This window comes from Exophiala viscosa, assembly GCF_022695815.1.
Source record: "Exophiala viscosa unplaced genomic scaffold EDD37scaffold_1, whole genome shotgun sequence".
Classification (NCBI taxonomy): Eukaryota; Fungi; Ascomycota; class Eurotiomycetes; order Chaetothyriales; family Herpotrichiellaceae; genus Exophiala; species Exophiala viscosa.
This window is the reverse complement of record NW_026944353.1, coordinates 95,414-121,214: the sequence shown is the minus strand read 5'-3', so window position 1 is coordinate 121,214 and position 25,801 is coordinate 95,414. Positions and strand designations below refer to the sequence as shown.

Below are 25,801 nucleotides of genomic sequence, written 5' to 3'. Positions count from 1 at the left end.
GCCCCAACTATGGCCGACCCAAACCCAGCTGGCGCTAGGAACTTCACGGCGGCCCTGTGGACAGCAATCGTGTTAACAGGAACCTCACAGTGGCTCAACGAAGCCACAACAATAGCTCCCGTGAACGACGCGTGGAAGCAATGGCTCCTCGAAGCCGGGGCAAAGGCCCAACCCATTGACGAACACGAGGGTCGCTTCGAAATGCGTCGGACTTGGGGTATCTCCCATAGTATACAGCGTATGCCAACTGGGACCGACTGGCGGTTCATTCGCGCGGCAGATACTCCTGAGGCGAATCATACCAGGCGGATCATCATTCGCCGGCAGATCGGCAGCTGGGAATACAACAAGCGACTAACAGAGATTCTGGCCGAGTATGCGCCCAAAACCAGGAAGCCATATCCAGATGAGACGGACGAGACCATCGAGCCAGTCGCAGCCAACAGTGCGTCGGCACAGGGGCCGTCATCCGCCGTCGAAGCCCTCCCCAACGCACTCAACCTGGCACATAGGGTAACAGGCCTCACTGTCAGGACAACAGCAGCTTCAAGCGCACAAACATTTCTGTCATCTTCGGTTGACGTAGAAAAGGCCCATGCATAACCATAGTTGGTGCTAACATCGCGAGTGACTGTCAAGGCAGGACCATCGAAACAGACACAGCCGACCATATGATACGACATCTACCAAATGCCCTCATATCGACTGCCAGATCCTCCACCCTTAGATCTCTTTGGCGGCCACAACGTCAGCCGGCTTCCCCTCAGCAGAGGTGTCCCTGACACTTTCCTCATCTTTTGCTTCAACAACAACATCAGTTCCTTCGACCGTGGATGTCGCGAATGGAAACGCCAAGCATAGCAAGTAATAAGTGATGCTGAAGCGGATGTCAGTATGAAGTCTTCGAACAGCATGGTGAGACAGCGATTCTTACGCTGCGATGACCAATCCATCGAGCCAGCCGAGTGTGTAAAACTCCAAGATGCCTTTACCCATCTTGATGTTGGGGTTGATATTGTAAATCAGGCCCGGCAGGAGTGGCGTCACACCAACCATCCAGGCCGTTAACGCGCGGGGATTGCATCCCCTCCAGTACCAGTACAGACCGTTCGTTTTGTATAGGTGGAGCATGTTGTACGGCTTTGCCTTGCGAATGATCAAATAATCACAGAGGATGACTGCGGGGAGTGGCTCAGCAACAAGTAAATTGCGCATGTGATAAGATTACTTACCACCAACAAGGGGCCCCAAGAAGATCGAATATCCTCCAACGAAGTTGAAGAAACGAGAAGCTCGTGCTTGAATGACCCAGGGGTTCATGGCAAAGCCGAGGATGGCGCAGATGACTTGGCCGCGTCTGAACTCCAGGTTAGTGGCGGACGCGCAGGGGGAACCACTGGCCTTACCGAACATTGAGGTACTTCGGAAAGATTCCCATGATATCGTGGGCGAAAGGAATGCTGTTGCCCGTGATGTCTGGGAAGTGTGAGTAATCATTGCGCCATTGTGGTGCTTTGGGTCTTATCTTACTTGTGGCAATGGTAGCAAACGCAAAGAGGAACCCGGCAAAAAATTTGGCGGTCCTGTTGTTCCAAAGCAAGACGATCGTCAGGGGATTCCACAGGACTTCGCCATAAACGACTTGAGCGGTGGCCGCCATGAGTGCTCCTAGCAACTCGACTAGTCGGAAGATTAGCTATGGTTGTTCTCTAGGACCTGAAATGACTTACTCATGGTGATGCAGATTGGCAGAGCAAATGCTTGGGCAATAGCAGAAGTGCGAGGATTCTTGGCATAACGAGTGATATCGGCCATGTTGACGGCGAATGCTGGAATAGATGTCAGCCTCAGGCATCCCTCCTGCCCCAACTGGACGTCGACCTACTCGCATTGCCTCCAATGGTCGCTAGAATGGTGGAACAAAAGACATATCCGATCGACCACCCACTTGTGATCTTGTTTGGGATGGAGAACAAAGGTCCAACGCCGTTTCCTGCGGTGAGAGCCCACGTGAAGAGCGCCACGTAAAAAAAGGGCATGATGACGATCTTGACAGCGAAGAGCCAGCGCAGGGACGACAGTGGGACAAAGAGCAGTGGAAAGGACGCCAGCCAGAATAAGGCAAAGCAGAGAAGGTCTGGAGCCGTGATGTCTGCGCTCGCAGGCAGGCTGTTCACGTGCCAATGTGCGAAAGAAGGCCAGATGGCTTCGAGCATGCATCGCACGGCGTTGCCGCCCAGACTCGCCTGGACGCCGTACAGAATGACGCAGAAGATTCCGCGGATGATCTGAGGGAGCGTGTTAGTCGCCATCATTTGCACGCCACTCAGACGCCAGAGAACTTGCCATGGCCCAGTATGCACCGATCATGCCATATGCCGCTCGAGCGATGACGGGAAAAGGTATCGAGTACTTGCTCCCAAGCCAGCCCACAATACAGACTGGTCCTGTCACCAGGAGATTACCGATCAAGCACGCCACCATTGCCAGACCTGGATTGAGGCCCAAGGCAACGGCGCTCGAGGGCACTTGCATTTGAGCAGGATTGAAGCCTTCGGCCAACCAGAACCCCCCGACGTGCCACCAGCTCCATGTCTTCTTGTTTGCAGGTACAGGGTCGAGGTCCCTGTTGCTCCAGCGAGCGGAGTCTCCTTCGGCAGTTAATGAGCCGGGGTCTGGGTGGAGGACGACATGCTTGTCATGAAATTGGCGGAGTTTGTCCATTCTTGTTGATGTGCAGGACTAGGAGGTGCTTGAGTCGGGCTTCAATTATATCTGCTCGATATTCTCTTTTGCATGAGACACACTCCCTCTCCTCGGCGGGTGTGGCGATGTTCATAAATAGTAGTGTCCGCCATGGTGTATTCGACTTACTCAGTGTATAGAAAGGTATCCAGAAGAGATACACAAGTCTGCAGCCAATTCTGGATCGCAAAAGAGATAGTCAAGATGGGGACCGATAAGCCCGTCAGAATTTCAAGCGGCCTTATCGTTCAAGAGCCCGCGGGCCCGTTTAACAATCAGATAAAAACCAGTCCCTGGAGAGAAGTCTAATCGTTGGAGAATGACAATTGCGTATTTGATTCGTCAAATAAAGACGACAAAAGAGACGATACTGCGCATGATGGATTAGATCGACCCTGTAGGAATGCCCAGTACCTGGTGTCTACTAGGTACCCCGTTTTCGCTAGTTGCTACCACTCCATATCAAGTGATCAATACCTGTCCCGGTGCCGTGTGCGCGGTGCTCGCGGGCAGGGTGGACAATGTGCCCGAAATCCAGCCAGACTCTGAACTTGCTGGTAATCAATCCGAACGGCTCTGAAGCGGTAACGAACCTTATACAGTCCGGTATCGACCGTTATACGGGACCAAACACTGTCACCACATACTGGACGTGCCCAAACGGACCAGCCGTTTTGCAGAGTCAGGAAGATATCGACAGAAGCACCGAGGCATGTCTGGGGCCATTGGTCCAGATCCAGGATCGCAAACGATACGATGCATTCCTGTTGGCTTGCTATGCGGATCATCCCCTCGTTGCAGCCTTGCAGGGCCGACTGGGTTTGCCTGTTGTGGGCATCTTCGAAGCAAGTGTTCATCATGCTCTGGACGTCCTTCAGCGTATGAAGCGTTTTGCAATCTTAACGACGGGAAAGGCATATGAAGAGCAATTGAGCAATGGTGTCACGAAGCTGCTTGACGTCGAGGACGTGCCGCTATCGAGGTTTGCGGGCGCGGTGGCAACGAGCGTGGGATGGTCTGATTTGCAAAAGACGGATGAAGGAACGGGGATAGTAAAGGCGAAGGTCAGAGAGGGAGTGCGGAAAGTTTTGGGTCTGGGAGACATTGGGGTCATTTGCGTTGGAGGCGTGATACTCTTTGGTATGGAGGGATGGATTAGGGAGATATGTGAAGCAGAAATGGGACAGGAGAATGGTCAGAAGGTGATCATTGTCGATCAATTACAGGCCGGTGTCATGGCTGTAGAAAGGGCAATTGAGAAAATGCTGGATTGATAGACCCAAACGTAAGTGTACTTGAGTCGACTATATCCGGGCGTAGACGGTATTGTCTGAAGTCTGGAGCTGAATAGTAAGAGGTTCCTCTTCGGGCACAGTCTCTTGCTCTTTGCTCCGTATATATGGAAAGGTCGTCCTCCAGTGCATAGCAATATCTTTCCGGGTTGTGACCCATACACCAGGCTGTTGTTGGATGTATTTGACGAAGGACTGTACCGCGGCAAAGCGACCGGGCTTGCCACTGATCCTGCAATGAAGACCGATGGTCATCATTTTAGGCCGCCCTTCCAGCCCTTCGGCATAGAGCACGTCAAAAGAGCTTTTCAAGTACTCCAAGAAGGCGCCTGATGAGCCCCATGTACCTGGAGCTATCTGATATTTCAGGTCATTGTTGTCGTAGCTGTACGGCAGCATCAGCATACCCTTCGGGTTTGAGAGGTGTTTCTCCGCTGGGACATCAGTCCAATAAGGTAGGTCGTCCGAGAAGCAATCGGCCCCGTATAGTAAAGGCGCATCGAGCTCCTCATGCACTTCATGGATCAATGCTTGAGTGTGAGGCGAGCATCTACCGACAAACCATCCGACAGGGTAATTTCCAGTGGTGGCTTTCAGAGACTGCATCTGGCGGTGAATGTACAGCTTCTCTTCGTCTGGGGACATGTTGTGATATGGAATCCAGCGGTAGCCGTGACTGGCAATTTCATGGCCGCCCTCGACAAAGGCTTTGGCTAGTGGTGGGTTCTTCTCAAATGCTTGACCAACTGCATGTACTGTTGTTCGGATATTGTGCTTCTCGAACATGTTGAGAAGCCGCCACACTCCAACACGGGAACCATAATCGTAGTCGCTTTCGATTTTTGGATCTCTTGACCCAATGCGTGCCGCAACATGGGGCTGTTCCCAAAGTACATTCTCGGTTTGACTATCACCGTTCAGCAGCGACCTCTCAGCACCCTCTTCGTAGTTTATGGCGAAGGAGATTGCAATCTTGGCATCATTCGGCCACTGAGGATGAATTGAATATCTTCCGTAGCCGATGAGATCCCTTTCAAAATCGTACTTCGTGCCATGCAGCGGATCGGCATTTGGAGCATCCAAACTGATGGCAACATGGTCAACTGCTTGTAAAGCCATGGATGAATGACGCACACTGAGCAGTATGATGTTATGAAGACCGTTTTACGAGTATACTCCTGGAGGTCACCGTGGTGTTTCTTCGATATCTCGAAGTCGAAGAAGGAAGTGGTAGTAACAACCAAACCGGATGCAATTACACGTGACGCGGGCAGGTGGGTGGGCAGGAGAGCCCGTCTGTGCCCGCCTGAGTGCCCGCGGGCAAATTCCGAGATAAGACTGTCATCGGATCTGTGAGGCGTTCGCTTGGGGAGCCAGAGCTCGAATATGCCGGCACATCATGTGCACATCAGGCCGGTTCCTGAAGACACATCTGGATCGCCTCAATCTTTCATCGGCTGCGCAGGCTCGATTCCTCAGCATGCACATCAGGAACTTTTGGCCACCTCATGTAGGCTGTCCGAAATCATTGATGTCGTAGAACCAGTACTGATCCAGGCCTGCACCAAGTAAGGATGGGGAGAGCTGATGGTTTTGTTCAGCGCCTTGAAAGGCGCCGATGCCCGGCGTGTAGGCCGTAGTTCCAACATTGCCTTCGGCTCTAGGTTGATGTGCCAATCGGCTGCGATCAACAGAATGAGGAGTGGTCTCCTCGCTTTCTGGAGATGTACCATTGATGCCTTTGACGTCTTTGTGTGGACGATGGCTGGAGAGAAAACTTGCGTTGGCTTGCAACAAATCGACGGCAAGTTTCATGAAGTCAGCACTTGGGCCATTGATGTTAAGCAGCCATCGGAATTCCGCAATCTGAGAGAAAATATCCTTGGTTTCGCGCGGATCCTGGCTCGTTGCAAGTAGGACGAGTGCAAATGTGCTGATGATTGCCAGACAAGGCTCGGATGCAGAATGCCAAAACCCTTGCATATGTTCGGGTTTGAGGCGTTTCAGGAAGTCAATCACAGACTTGAATCTCATGATTGCAGCATCACGGGTGATTTTACGCAAAGATGGCTCCAATGCGTCTCGCATTTCGGATTCGAGAATAGCTCGATGTAAAGTGGCTTCAGCAGTCAGGTATGCAAGATACAAATGACCTTGGATCGCAGAGTCAGTCTCACGAAGTCATCCGGCGAATGACTGGGCACTCACCTGTCGCGGATAGCTTTCTTGGTTGTGTAGAATCAAATGCCAAACATGAGGGCAACTGAGAATACCAGGACTTCAGCTTTAACTGCAGTGGTTTGACTGCTTGGAGCAGATCGAATGTGCCTCTTTGATTTTTGGCCGCTTTCAGGGTGAATAGGTCGTCGATGATGTCCGAAAGGATTTGCGTGAGGGAGGCAAGATGCATAAAAATAAGTATACCCTTCTCCACTTCGGAGCTACCTTGCTCTGCGTCCTCGTCCTCGATGTTCTCTGGAAAATCTCCTATACCAAGTGGCAAGACCTCCCAGTTGTCCGCTTTGATGTGCGAGGGACGGCCATGCACAAGAGCCCCCCATTTGTCCTGTATGAACAGAGCCCAAGCTGTTCTCTTGCGCGCGCCCTTTTCCCAATCCGGGATTTGCCAATCGGTGCAGTCACGATGTAAGCCCACATCTTCAGCCATCGCAACCAACTGAGCGGTCAATCTCCAAGAGTCTCTCTTGGGTCGTTGTAGCAATAATAAGCCAGCTTGAATGTCTGAAACCTTGGAGATCTTGTTGTAGACCATGAGCGAAGGCACCAGCTTCTCAAGCTCGCTGATATTCGGTTTTGTGAGGTGGGCGAGCTCAATACTGTAAGACCACCAATTTAATGCTAGCATGTAGACGGCAGACAAACACGCTGGCGCGAGTTCTCGATATGATCGACCATGCTTTTCCAGGAAGACATCCTTATGGAGTATTGGAAAGCTAGGATGTACAATGCGGAAAAAGAGGTCCACCAGTGCCGGACCATGAGGCTTGATGAGGGCTTCGATCTTGTCCAGTGTCTCAAGCTGCTCGTCAATGGCTGCCTGCTCATCTGGTAGAATGAGGAAATAACCATCACTGCCAACGCGACGGACCTCGGAATCAAGGGGTCCAGCATGATATTGACCGTGACGGGACCGCTCAGCCAAATCGAGCAGTACTCGACTTGGACCTGACGTGGCACCGATGTATATGTTGGTACGAAAATGTTGATGACCCAGGGTTTGCCTCAACAAAGATGGTGCTTCAGGATATGCCGAATAGTCGTGCGGCGATTCTTGGTGGGAGCGCGCTTCTGGCGAAACACCTACCACTGCCACTGGGCTGACTACATCGGATTGCTTTCGTTTCTTCTTGGGTGGTCCCTCGAGGAATGTGCATGACTGCCCATGAGACCGACACAGCGCGCAATCATTCCCCGGTTCAACCAAGCATCGAATCTTCCGCCGGCGGCAATTATCGCACGGTCTGTCAGGCTTTGACAGAGTCGTCATGGAACCGTTACATATTCCAGAATACCATTGAATAGATTCGACAATGTCTGTTGCTTTGGTTGTGGTGGGAAATCAATCACAATACACACCCGACCTACCAGGTAGTACACGATAAGAGAAGGCTGTACTTTAAGTGCCGGCGTACCGATTGTGGGCACGTGTCTCACTACCTAGGTGTTTATTTCCCTGCGGCGTGACGTGCAGTCCGCGTTACTCTGTTCAGGGTCGTTACGCCTATATCATCCACGAGCATCCTGCGTCTGACTCGCTACGCACCCGCGATTCTGCTTCTTCCTTCGGCATAGGGCTGAGTCTACACAAAGAACCATCTGGTCTGTCTTGACCATGGTGACCACCGCGATCACCACCAGATAACGGCTTGAGCATGGCCATTCCTCTCCCAGGATCCCCGTCGTCGACCTGGGCCATGTATCGCGAACGCCTCAGGCTCTCTTTCAGCGGTGCCGACCCAAGGACATGCATAGCTTTCTGGCTGTTCGGTAAGTGTCTTCCCGGAAACGAGTCGATTAGCATTGTATCGCGACATTGGCCGTGCGCTGCTAATTGCAATACGTACCTAGGCTTGATTAACAATGTTCTCTATGTCATTATCCTCTCTGCCGCCCTGGACCTCGTGGGACCAGACGTGCCCAAAGGGGTCGTCCTCCTAGCAGATGTCATACCGTCGTTCTTGACCAAACTCTGCGCTCCCTACTTCATCCATCTCGTCCCCTACCCGATCCGAATCGTCATCTTCGTTGCCTTGTCCTCATCAGGAATGCTCCTGATCGCGTTGACTCCGAGCTACACCGAGGGAGGCTCGATTGGAGCCAAGTTGGCGGGCGTGTTACTGGCCTCTCTCAGCAGTGGTGGAGGAGAGTTGAGCTTCCTGGGACTCGTGCATTACTATGGACCTTTCAGTCTGGCTGCTTGGGGAAGTGGAACAGGCGGTGCTGGACTGATTGGCGCAGGCGCATATGCGATAGCAACTACGTCCTTGAGTCTCAGTGTCCAAAGAACACTGCTGGCTTCTGCCTGCTTACCTGCAATTATGCTGGTAAGCTTTTTCCTAATCCTGCCGCGAGAACCGCTTCGTTTGCACGGAAAGAAGCATGACCATACCACGAGTCCTGTCATAGATGAGGATGTTGATGGCGATGACATTGACGATGATCAACAACGAGGACTGCTTTCTCCTCCCGCAGCGACGAAACCAGCGCTCGACTTGCGCAGCGGCAAGCATTCGACGTGGTCAATGTTCAGACAAAACTTGGCCCGGGCGAGAGGCCTATTCCTCCCGTATATGCTACCTTTGCTGATAGTGTATGTGGCGGAATACACCATCAACCAGGGTGTCTCCCCAACGCTCTTGTTTCCTCTGGGACAGACACCGTTCAAACATTTTCGAGCCTTCTACCCGACCTACAATGCCATCTATCAAATCGGAGTATTCATCTCGAGATCTTCGACACCATTCCTCCGAGTTCACACCCTGTACCTGCCATCGATGCTACAGGTGGCCAACCTGATTTTACTGGCACTGCATGGGGTCTTCAACTTCATTCCTAACATATACATTATATTTGTTGTCATATTTTGGGAGGGTCTGCTAGGTGGTCTTGTTTACGTCAACACATTCGCAGAGATAAGTGACAATGTATCGAGGGAGGATCGCGAATTTTCACTATCGGCTACCACGGTAAGCGATTCTGCGGGCATTTGCATTGCTGGGTTTATAAGCATGGGCTTAGAAGTGATGCTGTGCAATTGGCAGGTCCATCATGGGAGAGATTACTGCAAGAAACTGTAACGCAGACCAAAAGCAAGATCATGATGCAATACAAGATCCCCTGGAGGAACACCCTTGACGACCTTCCTAGCCTGATGTTACCCATTGTGTGAGCAGGCGACCTGAGATGGTTGACGCGATGATAGTTTGCTAGCGACAGGTAAGCTACCGAAAGACATACGCCCTCTACGTTCCCAAATGCTCAGGCATCATGAGTGTATCGGTGCAGTGCTGTTATCTGTATGGACAAGCCACAACCGCCCAATCAAATCTGGCTTGAATGGCAGCTGACAAAGTTGGGGAGTTGATCCGATATGCTGGTAGCTGCCGAGCCTGTTTCCAGAAAGAGTGGCACCGTCTGATGAGGAGTACGTCGACGAGACAAATTCGAAGCCCAGCAGGTTCGCGACGGTGGGTGCCTTGACAATAAGCTGATTATGCTATACGTTGCAGCTGATGGTCTTCCTACCGTCAGAAGCGGACGCTATATCGTTGCGTACGAAGCACTCTAGATTGACAACAAGGAACAATATCTATTTGGAGGGTGAAGAGGTACACCAGTCAGACGGTGCCACTTTTTCTGGAAACAGGGTCGCTGTATCACTATACACATCTAGGGATGCCGACTAGGTACCGATGCATGACCGGGAGAGACGGTCGTTGATACCGCTGTACATTTGTGAGGATCATAGGCCGGAAAGGGAGATGTCTTCATGGCATGACCGACATGAAGTGCATGTGCGGTGAAAGTAGTGGCTCAAGACGCGCGCGCATCGGGGCAAGCCTGAAGAGTCCACTCACATGCAAGCCATTTATCGCGCCTATTGTTCCTGAATGCAATTCCGAAGAATGAAAGAGTTCCGGATAGGCACCGCAATTCAGCAGTGACAGTGTGACACAAAGTTTGGGGCCTTTGAGTTTGGGCTAGGCACGAGGTACAAGCAGCCTTGCAACCTTAGGACACTAGGTTACCGTACAAGTCCCCTACCTAGGTAGGTTCATCAAGCACGAGTCCCCGTGCACAGCGTGCAGCAAGTGGCTCCAAAAGCAATCCACCTGCACTGCTTCTTTTTCTTTTTCAGGCCAGTTTGTTGAGGTCTTTCGTTTGCGCTCCTCAACTTGAATCTTGCCTACAAAAATTTGAACGAGAAGCTATTCACCTGAAGTCGGCTATTCTTGAGTTATGGCTTAGAAGGCTTCCTTCGGAAACCCTTCTCGGACAATTGATCCTTGATCGCCAGGAGACCTCCCCACCAATCGCCAACGTTCCGAGGCTCGCCGCCAAAAGTGAAGATCGAGCCCTACCCGTCACAGCACGTGCGCATCCAACCACAACAGAGACTCCCAGCGAGAAAGGATTCAAGAGGCAGTGGAAACAGAGGGTCAGCGAGTACATCCATGTTCAACTACGCAACACGATCTTTCTGGCACAGACAGATTGAAACCATCCATCTTCCAGAACTTCCATCATGAAGCCGAAACAAAGCCACCGAACCGCCTCCGAAGCCAGCCACAGAATGCTCTATCCCGCCGATGAGCACAACCAAACAACTTCGCGCAGCCCCTACCCATTGCAACCCAACCAGCAACATCAGCAGGCACAATGGCGCGAAGCATGGATGGGAGAAAGGGAAGATGTCTGGATGCATGGCGGCCATTGGCAGCCTCAGTCAGGAAAAGGTATGTACAAATATCTCATTTGGTTGCCGTGAGAGTTGTCAGCACGAAGATCGATTTACATGGATTGGATCGAGCATGTTATATTTGCATCAGGATGCTTGCCCACCTGAAGTCGCACTCCCCAATCTTGTATGCACCCTTTGACGATCAGCTGTTTGTAAGCGTGCATTGGTGCGCACGAGTAGCGGCCATGCCACCAAAACTCCCACAGCAACCAGCCTCAAAAGCAAGAGCAAGAGCAGGCCCAGCAGCAGTAGAAAGGTGGGTGAGATGATCGTTGTATCATAGCCACCAAGCAGCAGCAATACTCGAGGAGCATCAGCAATATTGCTATACGTGCACAGACGGGCAGGCAACAAAAGAGTGAATCACTGGTGAATAACTGTTCCGGGATGATCGACGTCATGTTTGACGGGTTTGACCGTCGAGCTTTCTTCCACTAAAGTTTTGCATGGGGCTGACCCTCTGTTTTTGGCGGCCGGGAAAGGCGCCCGTTGGACTAAAATCGACAAGGGGCGGCGCCTAAAAGGAGGACCCTCTTTTACCACAAATTTTTGCGGGAGCTCAAAAGCGAAGGGAAAAACAACAGCGGGCAGCACCATCTCCCTGGATCAGACGACTTGCAATCCTGGCTTAAAGACAATGGGACAAAATCCAGCTCGAAGTGGATGATCCAGCTCCAATCCACCAACTGCTATACTCTTCCGAAACCCTGCTTTCAGCAGTGGGCGATTCGACCAGTGGAAGACAGGTGGTGCCTTATGAAGAGGGGGGAACGCCAGGCCTAGCGGGTCCTGATGCTTGATCCCGAATCTGCCATCACATCAAATGATCGAATGCGCCCATCATCGACCATCCCTGGCACAAACTTAACGAGACCACCAAAGCGGGCCACCCCTGGTTTATCCGACCCTTTCGAGTGGCTGCAACACGTCTGTGTGTCATACCCGACCGGCTGTCTGTCTGCTGGCCTGCTGGCTTGTTCCTGCTGGCTGGTGCTGGTCCTTACTGCTGCTGGGGCCAAACTGCCCCGGAAAGCTGTCCACGTCGACCTTGCCTGACAATGCCTGTGACCCGACTATTTGCAGCGCATCCGCAAATCCACACTGGCACCTTCTGCATATCCCATCTCATGTCCACGTCTTCTTACCTTTTCACACCCTGCATCGTCTGACAATACACATTTCTCCCTCTGTACCTGCGCTCTCCTCGTCGACAATTGTTGCTATACTTCAGCCACCTCGATGCATCGACGCCTGCTTTCATTTGCACAGTCGTTCTTACTAACCTGCAATCTTCAAAGAATCGGCCGCGGGAGGACTCGTATCCACTGTTGAGCAGCCTCCGCATCACTTTGCTGCATTCCCTGTTGATCATCCCGCATTCCACCATCCTTCTCTACAACAAGCATCGCATCCTCATCAACAGGCGTCTGCCATAATGGCAATGCCAGGACGTTCTCCGTCATACAACGTTCCTGCCAGTCCTCCACGATCATTCTCTGGTACGTTCCTGCCACTATCCTGGTCGCGCGATGAAACGAAACATGCGCCTGCGCATCATGATTTCACTTCTGCGGCTCCCAGTCCCCTACACTCACCACATCCAATGCATGGAATCGCTGCTAACCCTCGAGTCCAGGTTATCCAGATCCACGGGATCCTCCTCCCATGTACGGACTCCATTCCCGACCGATGCTGCCACCATCCCCACAACATTTTCCTCCGAGATTTTCGCAGCCTCCACTACCAGGCCCTTCGCCTGCAATAGCTGCCAATAACGGACCGCCACATCCACCGCAAAAGAGACCGGGAAGCAGTATGTCGATATCTTCGATGCTAGGCGGCGAACCAGACAGACCAATACAAGACCAATACCACAACCATGGCTCACATTCGAGGACGCCTTCGCGACAGGCCTCAGGTTCCATGTCATTGGGCACTGTCATGTCACCTCCGCAATATACCACAAAACCAATGGTTGGAGAATACTCATACAAGCCTAGGTCCAAGACCCCTGATAGATTCGCTGGCCCTGAGACATCCTTTGGCGCAAGACCCCATCGTTCGAGTTCAGGTACCATGACACAGAGGCCCGGACCTTTCTACGAATCACAGCCGCGGCAGGGGTCTCTACAAGGACCATATCCAGAACCAAGATTTTCGCCCCCTTTCGGGCCTGCTTTGCCGGCAAAGGATGAGTTCGATGATCGGACACGGCGCACAAGCATTAGTGGTATTCTTCAGAGGCCTGAGAGTCAGCCACAACCAGACACAACATCGACATTCCCTCCAGCACACCATCCACCCGCCCGTCCCGAAAGTATCCCCCCGTTGTTTGGGCAGCATGACCGATCAGGCCCACCCCATGTCAACGGCTCTGATATCTCACGTCCAAATGGTCTCGTGGGCTCGTACGATACTCGTCCTCCAAGCGTACCTAGACCAGCCGAACGACCAGCCCCGCAGTCCTTGTCGCCTGAACTGCGACGGCCACTGTTGAACGGCAATGAAAGTCGTCCATATGCAGCCTTTGGTCATGTTGGTGAGCCAGCCATTGGTAGCCATAACATGATGAGACAAGATTCGGTGCAGTCACAAAGTGATCGCTCAGTACTGGGGAATCGCCTGCGAAATCGACCGTACTCCCCTTTTGCAGGCTCTGTGGCCTCGCAATCAGGACTGCTGGATGATTCCGTTCGAAAAGGTAGTGATGAGCTGTCCCAGCACAGAGCTATTCTAGGCCTGGCAACCGAGTCCAAGCGAGGAAGGTATTCGCCTCTCCCTCAAGCTGTACAAGGTGCTCAGGCACAGACGCCTGTATTAGACACAGGCATCAAGACCGAGCAAGGGCGTGTTTTCTCGGGCATTGGAAGTGGTCTGGGTACAACATCTGCCAATCCCACCCCAACGCCACAGCCTCCGTCCGCAAGTCCGTTCAAGCAAAATGAAGGAGGTGCTCGTCTAAGTGAGGAGAACCTCATGAAGATGTCTCGGAGTGCTTCCGGCATGAGTAAGCGTAATCGCAAGACCTTCGACGATGAGGCCCGGGCCGAAAGTGATGTGGGCGACACCAAGAAGACCGCCACGGGACGTGGGAAGAGGAGCAAATATCAGCACTCGTACAAGCTTGATTTGGAAGAAGCAGCCTTGAGCCAGCGCAAGACCACATTTGGAACGTCAAATCATCTCCGGCGTACCGGTACTCCAACGTCTAATCCTTCACAACTCACGAATCATCCCATATCACACCGTCAGTCTTCGCCAGCAGAAAAAGTCCCTCAGTTCAGACCCAAGAAGACCATCAGGATATCTCCGGTCGTTGCTCAAGCCCGACGCAACCCGCGCCGCCATCTGGGCTTTTACAAATACGATCCCGAAGTCACTCCTGTCGATATCACCAAAGCCACAAATCAAAAATTCGATGTCTCGATACGACCCAATCTTCAACCTGCGTTCACAGATGCAGATCACGTCAATTGTACATACACTATACGTGTACCTCGTATGTGGCTGAGACACAGGGAAAGAGGCTTGATCTGTGCCGAGCGATATTTTTGGGGCTCAGGGATCTACACCGATGATTCTGATCCAGTTGCCGCTGCCATGCACTCTGGATTCATCTCGTCGGTGCACCCTGCTGGTATCGATGAGGCCTTGCTGGAGAAGGTGATTGAGGAGCAGAACCCCAGAATCGAGGGCAGTCCTGCCCCAGAAACACCACAACTAGTGGACGAGAATCGAGATCTCCATATAACACTTCTAGTCCTACCCCAGTTGGAGAGTTACGTCGAGAGTGCTCGCTTCGGAATCAAGTCGCGCAGTTGGCCTAATATCTCTGAGCCAATGACATCGTCCCCAGATTTGCACAACACACCTCACGATGGTGTAAGTTTCATGGTCCTGAAAACCGAGTTTGTCGATGACGGCATCGAGGTCAAGCGTGTGGGACGTACGGGTAAGGAGAAGCGGGAGAGACTGCGAAGGGAACTGATGGAGCGCAAGCGAGCCTTGGAGCTGGAGAAGGAGAAACTCGCCAAAGCAGCCATTCGAGTCAAAGAAAGAAAGGACGCGATGAGGCGGAAGAATTATGCGAAGAAGTCGGGCTTGAGTGCGCTGGAGGACTCGTCGACTGCAGGCAGGAATGGCACTGGTTCCGGCGATGACAAGCCGTTGAGTGGTGCGGCTGAACAGGAGAATGCCCCGGTTGTTCCAAGCGACAAGAGGATGGAGTTGGATGTTGGGCAAAGTCCTGGCGATTGGATCCGCCAGCTTGCGGTGGCGGCAGCATAAGAACCAAGGCCAGAGGCCCTTGGAGGAGGATGATCTGCATTTTGTATCTCTGCTCTTTGGCGTGATATGCAACTCCTGTATGACTGAGCGAAAACGTGCCACTCAATCGGTGGACGAGTTTAGTGATTCGATGCACCGTCACGATGCAATGTACAAATTCTTCTCTTCAGATCTTCCAGTCCTTCCAGTCCTTCCAGTCCTTCCAGTCCTTAAGAATATAGTATGTCCGCGTGAAGCAGGAACACTATACATGAACGCCACGCCTTCAACAATAGTCAAGAAGTGTCTTCTCACTCTGCTCCAGGATGCACCGCAACACGGAGACGGCGCTCTACGCAACAAATTTGGTGGGTGTCCATATTCTTATGAATATATCATGTCTGCGTCAAAGCAAAGAGAATATACATACAACGCCACGCCTTGCATCAACAATCAAGAAGAAATGTCCTTTCGGTTCTTGCCTTGGCCGTGCTCAGAGCAACTCAGCCAGCGTCCATTCGTGCCAGACTACACAATCCGCAACATAGCATGCACACTGTCCCCCACTTCCTGGCCCTCATCCTGTCCGTCACAACGGCAAAGCCTCGATTCCCTCCAGCCTTGCCTCTTTACAACGAGCGGCAAAGTCATCCCGGGCCACGGGGGACTTGTGCCGCAGGCTTTCGTCGACACACAGTTTGGGAGGTCTATCTACTGGCCAGGGGCGATCAGAAGGCCCTTCTTCGCAGCATCGGGCTCCCATCCACCGGCAAGAGCCTCACCGCCGTTCTGCGTGGCGTAATCCTTGATTTTGGCCTCAAGTGCAGGACGGAAATGTCGGATCAGACCTTGTATAGGCCAGGCGAAAGCTTCGCCGAGAGCTGCGACACACACATACAATGTTAGCTTCTCTTCCTGCTGTCTTTCAAGGGGAAAAGGGAGATGAAAATGGGCGGGCGGTACTTACCACAAATACTATGACCCTCGACTTGCTTCGTGAGTTCCTGGATCATATCAATCTCGCGGGCGCGGGCCTGGCCCTTTTCGAAACGCTCCATCATCTTGGCCGTCCAGGCGCTGCCCTCGCGACAGGGTGTGCACTGGCCGCAGGATTCATGTTTGTAAAACTGAGAAAGTCGGGCGATCATGCGGACCACATCGGCGGATTTGTCCATGACGATCACGGCGGCAGTTCCCAAGCCGGATTGGCTGTCCTTGAGGGCGTCAAAGTCCATGAGTTGGTCATCGCAGATGTGTTTGGGGAGGATGGGGGTGGAGGAACCACCGGGGATGATGGCCTGGAGATTGTCCCAGCCACCTCTGACGCCGCCACAGTGTTTCTCGATGAGTTCGCGGAGGGGGATCGACATTTCTTCCTCGACTGTGCATGGGTGGTTGACGTGGCCTGATATACAGAACAGTTTGGTGCCCTGGTTGCGCTCACGACCGAAGCCAGCGAACCATTTACCGCCGCGGCGAGCGATTGTGGGAACGACGGCGACGGTCTCGACGTTGGTTACTGTTGAGGGACATCCGAAGAGACCTACCGCTGCAGGAAACGGGGGCTTCAGTCTAGGTTTGCCGGCTTTGCCTTCGAGCGATTCGATGAGAGAAGTTTCTTCGCCACAGACGTACGCACCCATGCCACGGTGGAGGTACACGTCGAAATCGTAGCCAGAGCCGGCTGCGTTCTTGCCGATCAGACCTTCCTTGTATGCTTCTTGGATGGCGCGCTGGAGGACCGTCGCTTCGTGGTAGAATTCGCCTCGGATGTAGATGTACGCGGCCGAGGCGTTCATGGCACGGCCGACAACTAGACAACCTTCGACGAGCTTGTGGGGATCTTTGCGCATGATCTCTCGGTCTTTGCAAGTACCGGGCTCGCCTTCGTCGGCGTTGACGACGAGGTACCGTGGCCGCTTGTCTTGTTGCCAACCTTTGAAATTCATGAAAGACTATAAACGAGTATTAGAGCGGCCGAGGGAGTGGGATGGATCTGGGGACGCACGAATTTCAAACCAGATGGAAACCCGGCACCTCCTCTACCGCGAAGACCGGAGGCTTTGATCTCGTTGATCAGCCAGTCATCGCCTTTGAGGACAATGTCCTTCGTTCTGTGCCAGTCTCCATATTTCATTGCGCTCTTGAGATCTGAGCCATGGTGGCCGTAGAGGTTTGTAAATATTCTGTCCTGGTCTTTGAGACCGCCATATCTTCTCTGCTGTGGTTGTCCTTCCTGTACGGTTGCATAGGAGCGGGATTGGAGGGTCGAGGAGCTGGTGGCGGCGATCGGTCGTGATGCTGAAGCTGTTTTTGTGGCGGCTTGGGCCACGCTTCGAGTAGCAGAGGATCTGACGATCATGGCGCCAAAAAGCCGTCCGAGGACGATAATTGAGGGATGGAGAAGGTGGTGAGGACGAAAAGCGACCGACACAGAGAAGAGGAGAGGCGAGTTGTATGCGCAGTGTCTATTACTATGAAAGAGTATGTCGTCTTGTATCGAAATGCGCTGCGGTTGATTGGCTGGGAGCTTCTCCTCGCCAAGGTATGATTTCCACAGATTGAACCGCCCGAGTGGTATGCTTCACCGGAGCCAGATTCAGCACAAATCATCTCAAAATGGCCTTTACATTGATTTCATGCAGAATATAAGAAAGGGTTTCCGAAGTTGTCACTACTGCGGGATTTCGGTAGGTTCTTCCAGTCGAGGGCTTCTCGCAGATTGGAGCATTCGCATTTAAAGCGCAGGATCAAGGTCAATCGATCGCCGAGACCTTGTTAGGGGTTATCATATGCCTAGTATCTCTGCCAATATAATACAATCGAGCTGTCCCCCTGCACCACATCGTCCGAGAGACCCTTGTGCGCCAGAATGCTACTGGGAATCCGTACCGTCTCTTCCTCCATGATATTCCAACCCCAGCACAGTCTTTCCGGCCTCAACCATCGTTTGACTTTGGATTCTGCTGGGAATGTCGGAGAGAGGGCTGCCCTTGCTGCAAGGAGCATCATCAACTCAGCTGGAGGTTCTTCTCCCGGGGCCCATGGCCCCGGCGTGGGGACATACGCCCAGGAGTCGCTGTCATGCGGATACCAGTCAGCTAATTGTTTGAGCCACTGAGTGATTCTGTGCGGTAGTTTTACACCATGCGTGTAGTCACTGTACAATACTGCAAGAATAATGGCGATCCGGCTCTTTTCAAAATTTGCTGCTGACAATCCGCCTTCATTGACAATGTTCATGTTGGTCTCGAGCTCAGATATGCATTTCTGCAATGATGTCGAAAGGTCATCAGGGAGCATCTCCATGATGGCCAGGGGGTTCAGGAGCTCGGATTGGTGAGTCAATTGCTTTGAGTGCCGCGCAAGTAGTTGCTCCAAGCCGTCAAAGACGGAGGTGGAGAGTGTGGGACGTAACCGGTCAAGAACGGCCTCGTGTGTGCTCTCGCTTGTGGCAAAACTCAACACATATTTGCACACAGCTACAGCCGTCTCCACGATACTGAGCTGACTGTCCCGGTACACCTTCGCATTGCGCTGTTTCGGGTTTGCTGGGGTGACAGGGGGATGAGATTGTGCCGGATCTGTTGCCCTCAGTCTGGCCGCTCTGTTGGAGCATTCGGTCAACAATTGGCTGAGTGTTGCCAGAATGAGTCGACCATCTTCGAACTTAGACTCTGGGCCTAAACAGTAACTCATGATCGTCTGCTGTCTGGAAAACATTGTCTGCAGTTCGCGTTCATTGGCGCAGAGAACTGATATGCTGTCCAGTAGATCGAAAGAGAACAATGATGTCTCTAACGTAGTTGCCGTTTTTGATTGAGGATGACGATGGTCGAAGATGAAGCATCTTCTTTCCAAATCGGACCGCAGATCTTGTTTCCATCTTCGAGTTGTCGCTAGTGGAGAACCAGGAGGAGGCTTGATGCTTATTACCAGATGATCGAATGGGTTATTAGGGATTGTGAAACCATATGCCAGAAGAAGACCTTCGTTGTCGCGAGGACCGTAGTTGTTGCAGAGCTCCTGACCAGACTGATAGTTCTCTAAGATCTGAAGACCGACGAAGCTGTATCGGGCTTGCCATTCGACTTTTGCCCCAGGCTTGTGATTCAGCAGATCTAACAGTGGAAGAAGCACTCCGAACCTGTCGGAGAACAATTTCACGAGATCGCCAGAGTCGTCATCCGATGAACGGTATCGTAACCGAGCCAGATCCGCCGGAGGAGTGTCATCAAGGACTTGTGAAGTGAATGAACGACTACCGAATATCGAGGCGGCCCAGCGAAACTTGACCCTGTGGGGGCATTTAGTTGTATACGTGCAGGATGGTAGGATGATTCGAACATACCACGTATAAGATCCGTTCAGCGCGTTGGGCCACTGTGCTTGCTTCAGTTGGCCCATGCCTTGCAGATACATCTCCTTCCATTTCGCGCTTTGCGCTGAGATACCTCCTTTGAGATTAGTGCCCTCCAACCAGACAACGTCCGCTTCCACCTCGAACTGCATATCTGTTATGTCTTGAACAGTGGGTAATGTGGCAATGTATGGCGCCCACCATGAATCCTCTCCAATGACAAGCTGCTCCATCAGGAAGAAAGCTTGCAAAGACTCTGTCTTGTACACTTGATTCCGCAGAAACGATTTTGGAAAAGCAGAGCCATGACTCGAGAATGGGTCAATATCCAGAGCATTCAAAAGGGATATGGTTATTGGCACAGGACAACTGGCAATGCGAGCGCCGCTGAATAGCCTCTGACCATCAGCAACAACAGCATGAAAGCCCTTCCGCCCGCTGAAAGCAATCTGAGCATGGGGGTGAAAGTACCCATCATTGGCAAGGACCCAGTCGACAAGGCGACGGTGTTTGTCAAAAATGTCAGTCGTGGCATGAGTTTGTTCATTCATGCGCAGAGGAGGTGTTGAACTGTTAGATCGGCTCTCGTCAACAACGCCCCCCAACCTGGTAGCGTCGGGCTCCATGACTTTGTTGTGTGACGTGCCCCGAACGTAGTCAACCCATGCGCCGGCGGAACTTGAAAGGCGACCAGACCCAAAAGTGCCTAAAGGAAGAGCTGTTACAGCCGCTACAGCTGTAACGGTTGACCTGTAGCAAATAAACAAGACAATATCGAGAAGTATGGGTTACCGTTGTGACGTTGTCGATCTAAACACGGTGAATGGGAACACATGGGAAATCAGAACCACGGAAATATTGAAATTATTGTGTGGTTCAGTCCGCTTTGTTGAGCATACTTTGACATCTGTGCTCCTTCTCAGCTGACCAAGATATGGTTTCAGCCCTCAGCTTGCCTGCTATGACATGTCAATATCACATTGCGTCTTGATAGTATTGAACCTCTGCATGTTCGCAGGAGGACGTGAGCGGACAGGCTGTGTTGTGGAAGTAGAGGTTGCTCGCATTTCAGACGTCTTAGCACCTAACGGGGACACTATAAATTCTAATCACTAAACACCCGCCGGTGCAAATAGACACTGGAGAGCCCTCTACTAAAAAAATTTAGTCAGTTCTCTTACCGAATGACTGCGGGGACGAAAGCCAAACAGGCGATATCGGATTTGTCCAACATACGGCGACCATTGCGCCTATCGATGAGAGCGCACAACTCCTTCGGCCTAGCTGCACGATGGGGTTCTGGCCGGCGTGGGTCAAGGCACTTTGTTCGCCGCCCACGGCGAACCTCCGGGGGACAAAACGTGACGGCTAAGACCTCATTGATGTCTCCGTTATCCTGCTGGTCTTGATCCGCAAATCTTTGCCCATGTCCGGAGCCAGCCTCTCTTCAACGTTGTTACGACCTTCGAGCATCATCAGATCGCTACGAAGTCTTCCTATCTGCAAAGCTGGGCCATCCAAGTGGTTAAATTCTAGAGCGATGGCAGTAAATGGAGTCAACGGGGTCAATGGTGTCAATGGCAGACGGTCAAAACATGACTTCTCTGCTCTGAAGGTGAACCAGTCCAGGTTGTTAGACGCCATTCATTCTGGGTGTGAATATGGCGCCGCTCATCGATATGGAGATCATCCGACCGAGACGGGAATGGCCAGACTCAGTCTGAACGATGCGGATAAGCAGGTCCGTGACTGGTTCATTGCCACGACAGAAGAGTTGGGCTGCAAGACGAGTGTCGACCAGATGGGAAATCTCTTCGCCGTCAGACCGGGAAAGAACTCCAAAGCGCCACCAGTTATGATGGGCTCGCATCTTGACACGCAGCCCACCGGTGGAAGATACGACGGCATTCTGGGCGTTAACGCTGGTCTAGAGGTTCTGAAAGTTCTGCACGAGAACAACGTAGAGACCGAGGGTAGTATCGGAGTGGTCAACTGGACCAACGAGGAGGGCGCTCGATTTCCGATGATGGCCGTCTCATCAGGTGTCTGGGCGGAGGCTGTGCCTCTTGAGACGGCATGGAACTTGGCCGAGGTATCGCCTGACGAGCACGGACATCATCGCACAATGAAGGAGGAGTTGGAGAGGATTGGATACTTGGGAGAGCAGAAGGCATCGTATAAGGCTTTCCCCATGGCTGCACATTTCGAGCTTCATATCGAGCAAGGTCCCGCTCTGGAGATGGAGAAGAGAAGAGTTGGCGTCGTGAAAGGTGAGTCGGCGGAAAAGCCGTTTGTCCTAGCCCAACTAACAACAAATAAGGTGTGCAAGCCTTCAAATGGTTCGAGATCACGGTCAAGGGTCGCGATACTCATGCAGGAACGACCCCTTTCCCGGCACGCATGGATTCGATGCTCTGCGCAGCCAAACTGATCGTCGAGTCCAACCGCATAGCGAAGGAAGCCGGTGGTCTCTCGACAACCGGCATATTGACTGGCCAGCCAGGTTCTATCAACACCATGGCTCATACTGTCACTTTCACGCTGGACATCCGCCACGTGGAAGACGAGAAACTTGCAGAGGTTGAGAAACAATGCCGAGAGGCCTTCTCGAGAATCGCCGAGAAAGAAAGTGAAAAAGGATGCACGGTCGAGTGGAAAGAGCTAGTGGATAGCCCTGCAGTGAACTTCCACCCTGACTGCATTGCCGCCGTCGAAGCCAGCGCAAAGGAGGTCGTCCAAGACTTGCCCATGACAGCAGAGGATGGAGAGCTCTGGAGGTACATGATCAGCGGAGCTGGTCATGACAGTTGCTACACGAATCGGCGCTGTCCGACCAGCATGATCTTCACGGTAACGAAGGATGGAGTTAGTCACAACCCTCAAGAGTATTGCAGTCCCGAAGATTGGTAAGTCCACCCCCCTGTATGGAGTATGTGCTCGCTGACCGGTCATACAGTGCAATTGGGGCACAGGTATTGCTCGGCGCTGTGTTGAGATATGACAAGACGCGCACCTTCGCTTGAAGAATCCATATGCCAGAACCCGGGAGGCAGGTGGGAAATGGTGAAAATAGAGGCGAAGACCTTGTGTCATTGCAGGTTGACATTCAAACAATCAGACATACCATATTCATATTGCTCTAGCTTTGATAGCAATTGAACCCAAACCCCGTCGCTATGCCGATGACCGAACATGTCCATTTCAATCACTCTCATGCATGATATTCGCTTTTTTGCTCCCTTCCTTTACAGGCTTCGGAATGGGTTTGGGAGGTCCAAGGTTGTGCTCGGGTCGCTTCCCGTCCAACTTTTCCACCTCTTTCTCCCATTTAGTGAAGTATTCCCACATCTCTTCCTCGCAGCCGCGCTTGGCGCCCTCCCTGCAGTCCTTCAGGTTCACAACAAAATCTCCTGCTTGCCACATACTGTCATGTGTACGAAGTGAACCTGTCTCGTCTCGAATTGGCGGAGTCGCAAAATTGTACGAATTGAAGCGTCGCTGCTCAATCAGCACCAGCTTGGCAAGGACTGTAGGATGCCACTGTACGAGATGCTCCAGCGCGTGGTTTTCGGCTTTCTGAAATTGGTAGGCACGATATAAAGGATCAAACCAGGCATCCAGAAAGTACTGAGCCCAATTGTCTGGAGTTGCGGTCGTGAAGGGGGTATTGCGTAAAAGGAGAGATGTGTGAGCCAGATTGTCCATATCTTGAGACAAGATCAGGTGCGTGCGAGACGGCTTCAAGTGGGAAAACGTGTGTATGACCGAGTCGGGTGGTACGACTGGAATGTCCTTGAGCATGAGGGACTCAAGGGGTTGCAGTATATGCGACTCGAGTGAGAGCGAGGGGTTGGTGATGAGGGCATCCGCAGACAAGAGCCAAAACCACGTACTTGACAGATGCGCTGTCAAGGCATGCCGTAATGCTGGTATGACTGACCATGAAGGGGGAGCGGGCTGGATGAGGCCGTGGTAGGTGGTCACATTGGTGTAGAAGTTCTTGTATCCTGCCATCTATCTTAGCATCATATACCTCAGGAGTCTTGATGTTGTGGGTACCATGGCGTGCAGCATAATCTTCCCGATTCGCTTTCACAAGTCGTATGTAGTCCTCGCTCATGGTATTGTTGTCGAAGACCGTAACGACCACGATGTCTTGACGACCCTCGATCGCAGCGACGCCGTCTTCGATCTCTCCCGACGCAGTCAGATATAGTATTGACTTGAGTGCGAGGTAGAACGTTAGCAGTCCTAGTACCACGCAGCCAACTACTTGGACCTGCTTCTGACGTCTTAAGTTTGCGGACGCGGCGGTACTGCCACGCGCATAAGGGGGATGAGAGGTCTTGGACGGCAACGCGAAGTGCATTTTGTATGGCGTAGACGGGGAAGACTTCTCAATCGGCAGACCTGGGATGCACCATCGTTTTCTTTGAGGCCAGTTGTGGCATGGAATCGGTGTCTCCTGAGTCCAGGAGAGAGGAATGGAAACTTAATGTGACGGACACCTGCACCCGACCGCAGCCAAAAGAACCGCCGCTACTTGACCTGTCAACAAAGTGTCCATTCATTTTTCAAGCGGCACGGGCTACCCAAGAGTCCACCCTTTTTAACAATCATATCTTAGATTTTGGCATGAGGCAGATGAATGAAGGAAATGTGTTGGTCGTGATCTACTTTGTTCGGCCTAATGTCGAACCTGCCCACGCAGAGATGGTCCCTATCACGCAACCCTTTAGGCACCTCGAAACAGATTCCACCTCGTACAGGTACAGTGTCCCATGATCACATGGTCGCGTCCAATGGCGAGGAATTGAATGGCCGTGGTCCCCCAATACAATGGATGGACTTTCGTATCTGGTCATACACGGTTTCGACTCCTCTAGTCCCGCGCTAGCGCCGGCACCTTTTACCAGATGCCTGGAAACATCGTGTAACGCTTCTTCTTATACTTGTCGCCGAATTCTTTGCGATACCGGCTTTCTTTCTTCTTCGACCACTCTGCCATCTGCGCCACACTCACAATAGTAAAGATGAGGACACCCCAGCTCAGCCCACTGACAAGATACACGCCAATCCATGAAAGCGTCTCGGTCAAATAATTTGGACATGTGACCAGCTTGAAAAGAGGGCCTTGCGGGATACCACGCTCTGATCCGCCCGCACTCCTGAGACCCATCAGAGTCAGATGAGCTTGGAGGTTTCCAAGTTCACCAAGGGCGAAAAGGGCAAGCCCAGGGTACAAGAGCAGGGGATTCGCTTTTCGCGCTGCAGCCGAAGAGGGCGAGTAAATGAAGGCCGCAATCAGGGCTCCGGAGAGCACCCAGTAATGGAAACTATTTTTGAAGACATTCCTGAATGGCATAGTGGCCGCAGAGAAACGATGAACGAACAGCGTCTCCAGCTCTCTCTTGGTGAAATGCAGGCAAATGAGCCAGCATAGCAGCTTCTGCAGTGGGGATGCTTCCTGGGTCGCCGAAGGATAAATGTATGGGCGTAGTGCAAGCCACAAGGGATGTATCAGGATCGGTCCAAAGTATTCGATGATGAACACTGTCCGCCAACCAATCTGTGTCCCAAGATCTTTGACATGTATCGTGCTCTGATCCCTCAAGCCTGTCGCATGCACAGAGGTTTCTTGAGCATTGGGGACAACGCTGCCGTCGGAACCTTTGGTGACGCGGAGCTGATGGACGGAGAATTTAGATCGAGCTGCGAGCTCAGCGTAGAGGTCGGCAGAAGTGGCATTGGGACCCAGTTCGAGGGTATCGGGCAGAGCCTTTATGGGCTTTCCTGGAAAGGCATCAAAACCTGCCGTATCGAAGCCCAGAGTCAGACTTACCACGAGGACGGATTTGCAGAACAACAGGCTTGGACGCCATCTCGACCAAATGTAACTCTGTAGGTGGTGTGGTAGCAAAAACACTCACGGTAGAAGAAGGAGGACAACAGACTTTAGTACCTGGGAGCAAGCGTACCTAGGTAAGATCGATTATTATCCACTGACGTAAAGGACGACCTAATGTTGAGGCGTTGTGGGCCTTCCCTAGCCTGGCGGATGCCGCCAATGCCAACCACGGAGAAGATTTTGTTAGACCCGGGCGGCACCTAGGGATTAGGGTGGCGGAGCAAGCACCCAATGAGGCTGACTGTAGC

General features: G+C 52.3%; 12 protein-coding genes across 12 annotated transcripts; 5 read left to right on the top strand and 7 right to left on the bottom strand.

Moving 5' to 3' along the window:
- Nucleotides 1-9: 9 nt before the first annotated feature.
- Nucleotides 10-603, top strand: EDD37DRAFT_603313 (uncharacterized protein; the record flags this gene model as incomplete). The annotated part of the gene is made up of 1 exon (XM_062814631.1): nucleotides 10-603. One exon carries the CDS (start codon nucleotides 10-12, stop codon nucleotides 601-603), a length of 594 nt encoding a protein of 197 aa, XP_062674262.1.
- A 120-nt stretch (nucleotides 604-723) lies between these two features.
- On the bottom strand, nucleotides 724-2,724 carry EDD37DRAFT_660496 (NCS1 nucleoside transporter; the record flags this gene model as incomplete). The annotated part of the gene is made up of 8 exons (XM_062819111.1): nucleotides 724-877; nucleotides 935-1,178; nucleotides 1,233-1,357; nucleotides 1,407-1,476; nucleotides 1,531-1,680; nucleotides 1,731-1,829; nucleotides 1,886-2,288; nucleotides 2,443-2,724. 8 exons carry the CDS (start codon nucleotides 2,722-2,724, stop codon nucleotides 724-726), a joined length of 1,527 nt encoding a protein of 508 aa, XP_062674261.1.
- A 66-nt stretch (nucleotides 2,725-2,790) lies between these two features.
- EDD37DRAFT_2877 (uncharacterized protein) lies at nucleotides 2,791-4,034 on the top strand. The gene has a single exon (XM_062811103.1). It carries the CDS (start codon nucleotides 3,267-3,269, stop codon nucleotides 4,017-4,019), a length of 753 nt encoding a protein of 250 aa, XP_062674260.1. The 5' UTR covers nucleotides 2,791-3,266; the 3' UTR covers nucleotides 4,020-4,034.
- EDD37DRAFT_3462 (chitin deacetylase 1) lies at nucleotides 4,035-5,565 on the bottom strand. The gene has a single exon (XM_062811717.1). It carries the CDS (start codon nucleotides 5,154-5,156, stop codon nucleotides 4,050-4,052), a length of 1,107 nt encoding a protein of 368 aa, XP_062674259.1. The 5' UTR covers nucleotides 5,157-5,565; the 3' UTR covers nucleotides 4,035-4,049.
- A 257-nt stretch (nucleotides 5,566-5,822) lies between these two features.
- EDD37DRAFT_551055 (transcriptional activator protein DAL81) lies at nucleotides 5,823-7,554 on the bottom strand (the record flags this gene model as incomplete). Its single annotated transcript, XM_062813686.1, has 2 exons — nucleotides 5,823-6,190; nucleotides 6,246-7,554. Coding segments are annotated over 2 exons (1,677 nt in total), but the record flags the coding sequence as incomplete, so codon positions are not given.
- A 176-nt stretch (nucleotides 7,555-7,730) lies between these two features.
- Nucleotides 7,731-9,689, top strand: EDD37DRAFT_614271 (protein btn1). Its single transcript, XM_062815525.1, has 3 exons — nucleotides 7,731-8,045; nucleotides 8,127-9,494; nucleotides 9,639-9,689. Exons 1-2 carry the CDS (start codon nucleotides 7,931-7,933, stop codon nucleotides 9,353-9,355), a joined length of 1,344 nt encoding a protein of 447 aa, XP_062674257.1. The 5' UTR covers nucleotides 7,731-7,930; the 3' UTR covers nucleotides 9,356-9,494; nucleotides 9,639-9,689.
- A 2,691-nt stretch (nucleotides 9,690-12,380) lies between these two features.
- On the top strand, nucleotides 12,381-15,494 carry EDD37DRAFT_1648 (histone deacetylation protein Rxt3-domain-containing protein). The gene has a single exon (XM_062809792.1). It carries the CDS (start codon nucleotides 12,685-12,687, stop codon nucleotides 15,304-15,306), a length of 2,622 nt encoding a protein of 873 aa, XP_062674256.1. The 5' UTR covers nucleotides 12,381-12,684; the 3' UTR covers nucleotides 15,307-15,494.
- Nucleotides 15,495-15,648: 154 nt separating this feature from the next.
- On the bottom strand, nucleotides 15,649-17,848 carry EDD37DRAFT_614266 (NADH-ubiquinone oxidoreductase 51 kDa subunit, mitochondrial). Its single transcript, XM_062815523.1, has 3 exons — nucleotides 17,294-17,848; nucleotides 16,253-17,240; nucleotides 15,649-16,166 (listed from the first exon to the last, which is right to left on the bottom strand). Exons 1-3 carry the CDS (start codon nucleotides 17,645-17,647, stop codon nucleotides 15,997-15,999), a joined length of 1,512 nt encoding a protein of 503 aa, XP_062674255.1. The 5' UTR covers nucleotides 17,648-17,848; the 3' UTR covers nucleotides 15,649-15,996.
- Nucleotides 17,849-17,942: 94 nt separating this feature from the next.
- On the bottom strand, nucleotides 17,943-20,722 carry EDD37DRAFT_614265 (uncharacterized protein). The gene is made up of 2 exons (XM_062815522.1): nucleotides 19,637-20,722; nucleotides 17,943-19,582 (listed from the first exon to the last, which is right to left on the bottom strand). The coding sequence occupies exons 1-2, from the start codon at nucleotides 20,269-20,271 to the stop codon at nucleotides 18,082-18,084; spliced, it is 2,136 nt and encodes a 711-aa protein (XP_062674254.1). The 5' UTR covers nucleotides 20,272-20,722; the 3' UTR covers nucleotides 17,943-18,081.
- A 463-nt stretch (nucleotides 20,723-21,185) lies between these two features.
- EDD37DRAFT_644167 (beta-alanine synthase) lies at nucleotides 21,186-22,668 on the top strand (the record flags this gene model as incomplete). Its single annotated transcript, XM_062817467.1, has 3 exons — nucleotides 21,186-21,915; nucleotides 21,966-22,551; nucleotides 22,602-22,668. 3 exons carry the CDS (start codon nucleotides 21,186-21,188, stop codon nucleotides 22,666-22,668), a joined length of 1,383 nt encoding a protein of 460 aa, XP_062674253.1.
- A 157-nt stretch (nucleotides 22,669-22,825) lies between these two features.
- Nucleotides 22,826-24,219, bottom strand: EDD37DRAFT_1542 (mannan polymerase II complex MNN11 subunit). The gene is made up of 2 exons (XM_062809683.1): nucleotides 23,705-24,219; nucleotides 22,826-23,652 (listed from the first exon to the last, which is right to left on the bottom strand). Exons 1-2 carry the CDS (start codon nucleotides 24,012-24,014, stop codon nucleotides 22,847-22,849), a joined length of 1,116 nt encoding a protein of 371 aa, XP_062674252.1. The 5' UTR covers nucleotides 24,015-24,219; the 3' UTR covers nucleotides 22,826-22,846.
- Nucleotides 24,213-25,610, bottom strand: EDD37DRAFT_614256 (enoyl reductase). The gene is made up of 2 exons (XM_062815521.1): nucleotides 25,488-25,610; nucleotides 24,213-25,438 (listed from the first exon to the last, which is right to left on the bottom strand). Exons 1-2 carry the CDS (start codon nucleotides 25,525-25,527, stop codon nucleotides 24,555-24,557), a joined length of 924 nt encoding a protein of 307 aa, XP_062674251.1. The 5' UTR covers nucleotides 25,528-25,610; the 3' UTR covers nucleotides 24,213-24,554.
- Nucleotides 25,611-25,801: the final 191 nt, after the last annotated feature.

Coding starts and splice junctions, on each gene's coding strand:
- EDD37DRAFT_2877 (XM_062811103.1), top strand. CDS start 3,267: ATGTGCCCGAAATCCAGCCAGACTCTGAACTTGCTGGTAATCAATCCG.
- EDD37DRAFT_614271 (XM_062815525.1), top strand. CDS start 7,931: ATGGCCATTCCTCTCCCAGGATCCCCGTCGTCGACCTGGGCCATGTAT. Junction 8,046..8,126: donor CATAGCTTTCTGGCTGTTCG/GTAAGTGTCTTC, acceptor ATACGTACCTAG/GCTTGATTAACAATGTTCTC.
- EDD37DRAFT_1542 (XM_062809683.1), bottom strand. CDS start 24,014: ATGCACTTCGCGTTGCCGTCCAAGACCTCTCATCCCCCTTATGCGCGT. Junction 23,653..23,704: donor AGATTATGCTGCACGCCATG/GTACCCACAACA, acceptor GATAGATGGCAG/GATACAAGAACTTCTACACC.
- EDD37DRAFT_614265 (XM_062815522.1), bottom strand. CDS start 20,271: ATGGAGCCCGACGCTACCAGGTTGGGGGGCGTTGTTGACGAGAGCCGA. Junction 19,583..19,636: donor CTGAACGGATCTTATACGTG/GTATGTTCGAAT, acceptor ATGCCCCCACAG/GGTCAAGTTTCGCTGGGCCG.
- EDD37DRAFT_3462 (XM_062811717.1), bottom strand. CDS start 5,156: ATGGCTTTACAAGCAGTTGACCATGTTGCCATCAGTTTGGATGCTCCA.
- EDD37DRAFT_614256 (XM_062815521.1), bottom strand. CDS start 25,527: ATGGCGTCCAAGCCTGTTGTTCTGCAAATCCGTCCTCGTG. Junction 25,439..25,487: donor TCTGCAAATCCGTCCTCGTG/GTAAGTCTGACT, acceptor ATGCCTTTCCAG/GAAAGCCCATAAAGGCTCTG.
- EDD37DRAFT_614266 (XM_062815523.1), bottom strand. CDS start 17,647: ATGATCGTCAGATCCTCTGCTACTCGAAGCGTGGCCCAAGCCGCCACA. Junction 17,241..17,293: donor TTCCATCTGGTTTGAAATTC/GTGCGTCCCCAG, acceptor ACTCGTTTATAG/TCTTTCATGAATTTCAAAGG. Junction 16,167..16,252: donor CGAGGGTCATAGTATTTGTG/GTAAGTACCGCC, acceptor TGTGTGTCGCAG/CTCTCGGCGAAGCTTTCGCC.
- EDD37DRAFT_1648 (XM_062809792.1), top strand. CDS start 12,685: ATGTACGGACTCCATTCCCGACCGATGCTGCCACCATCCCCACAACAT.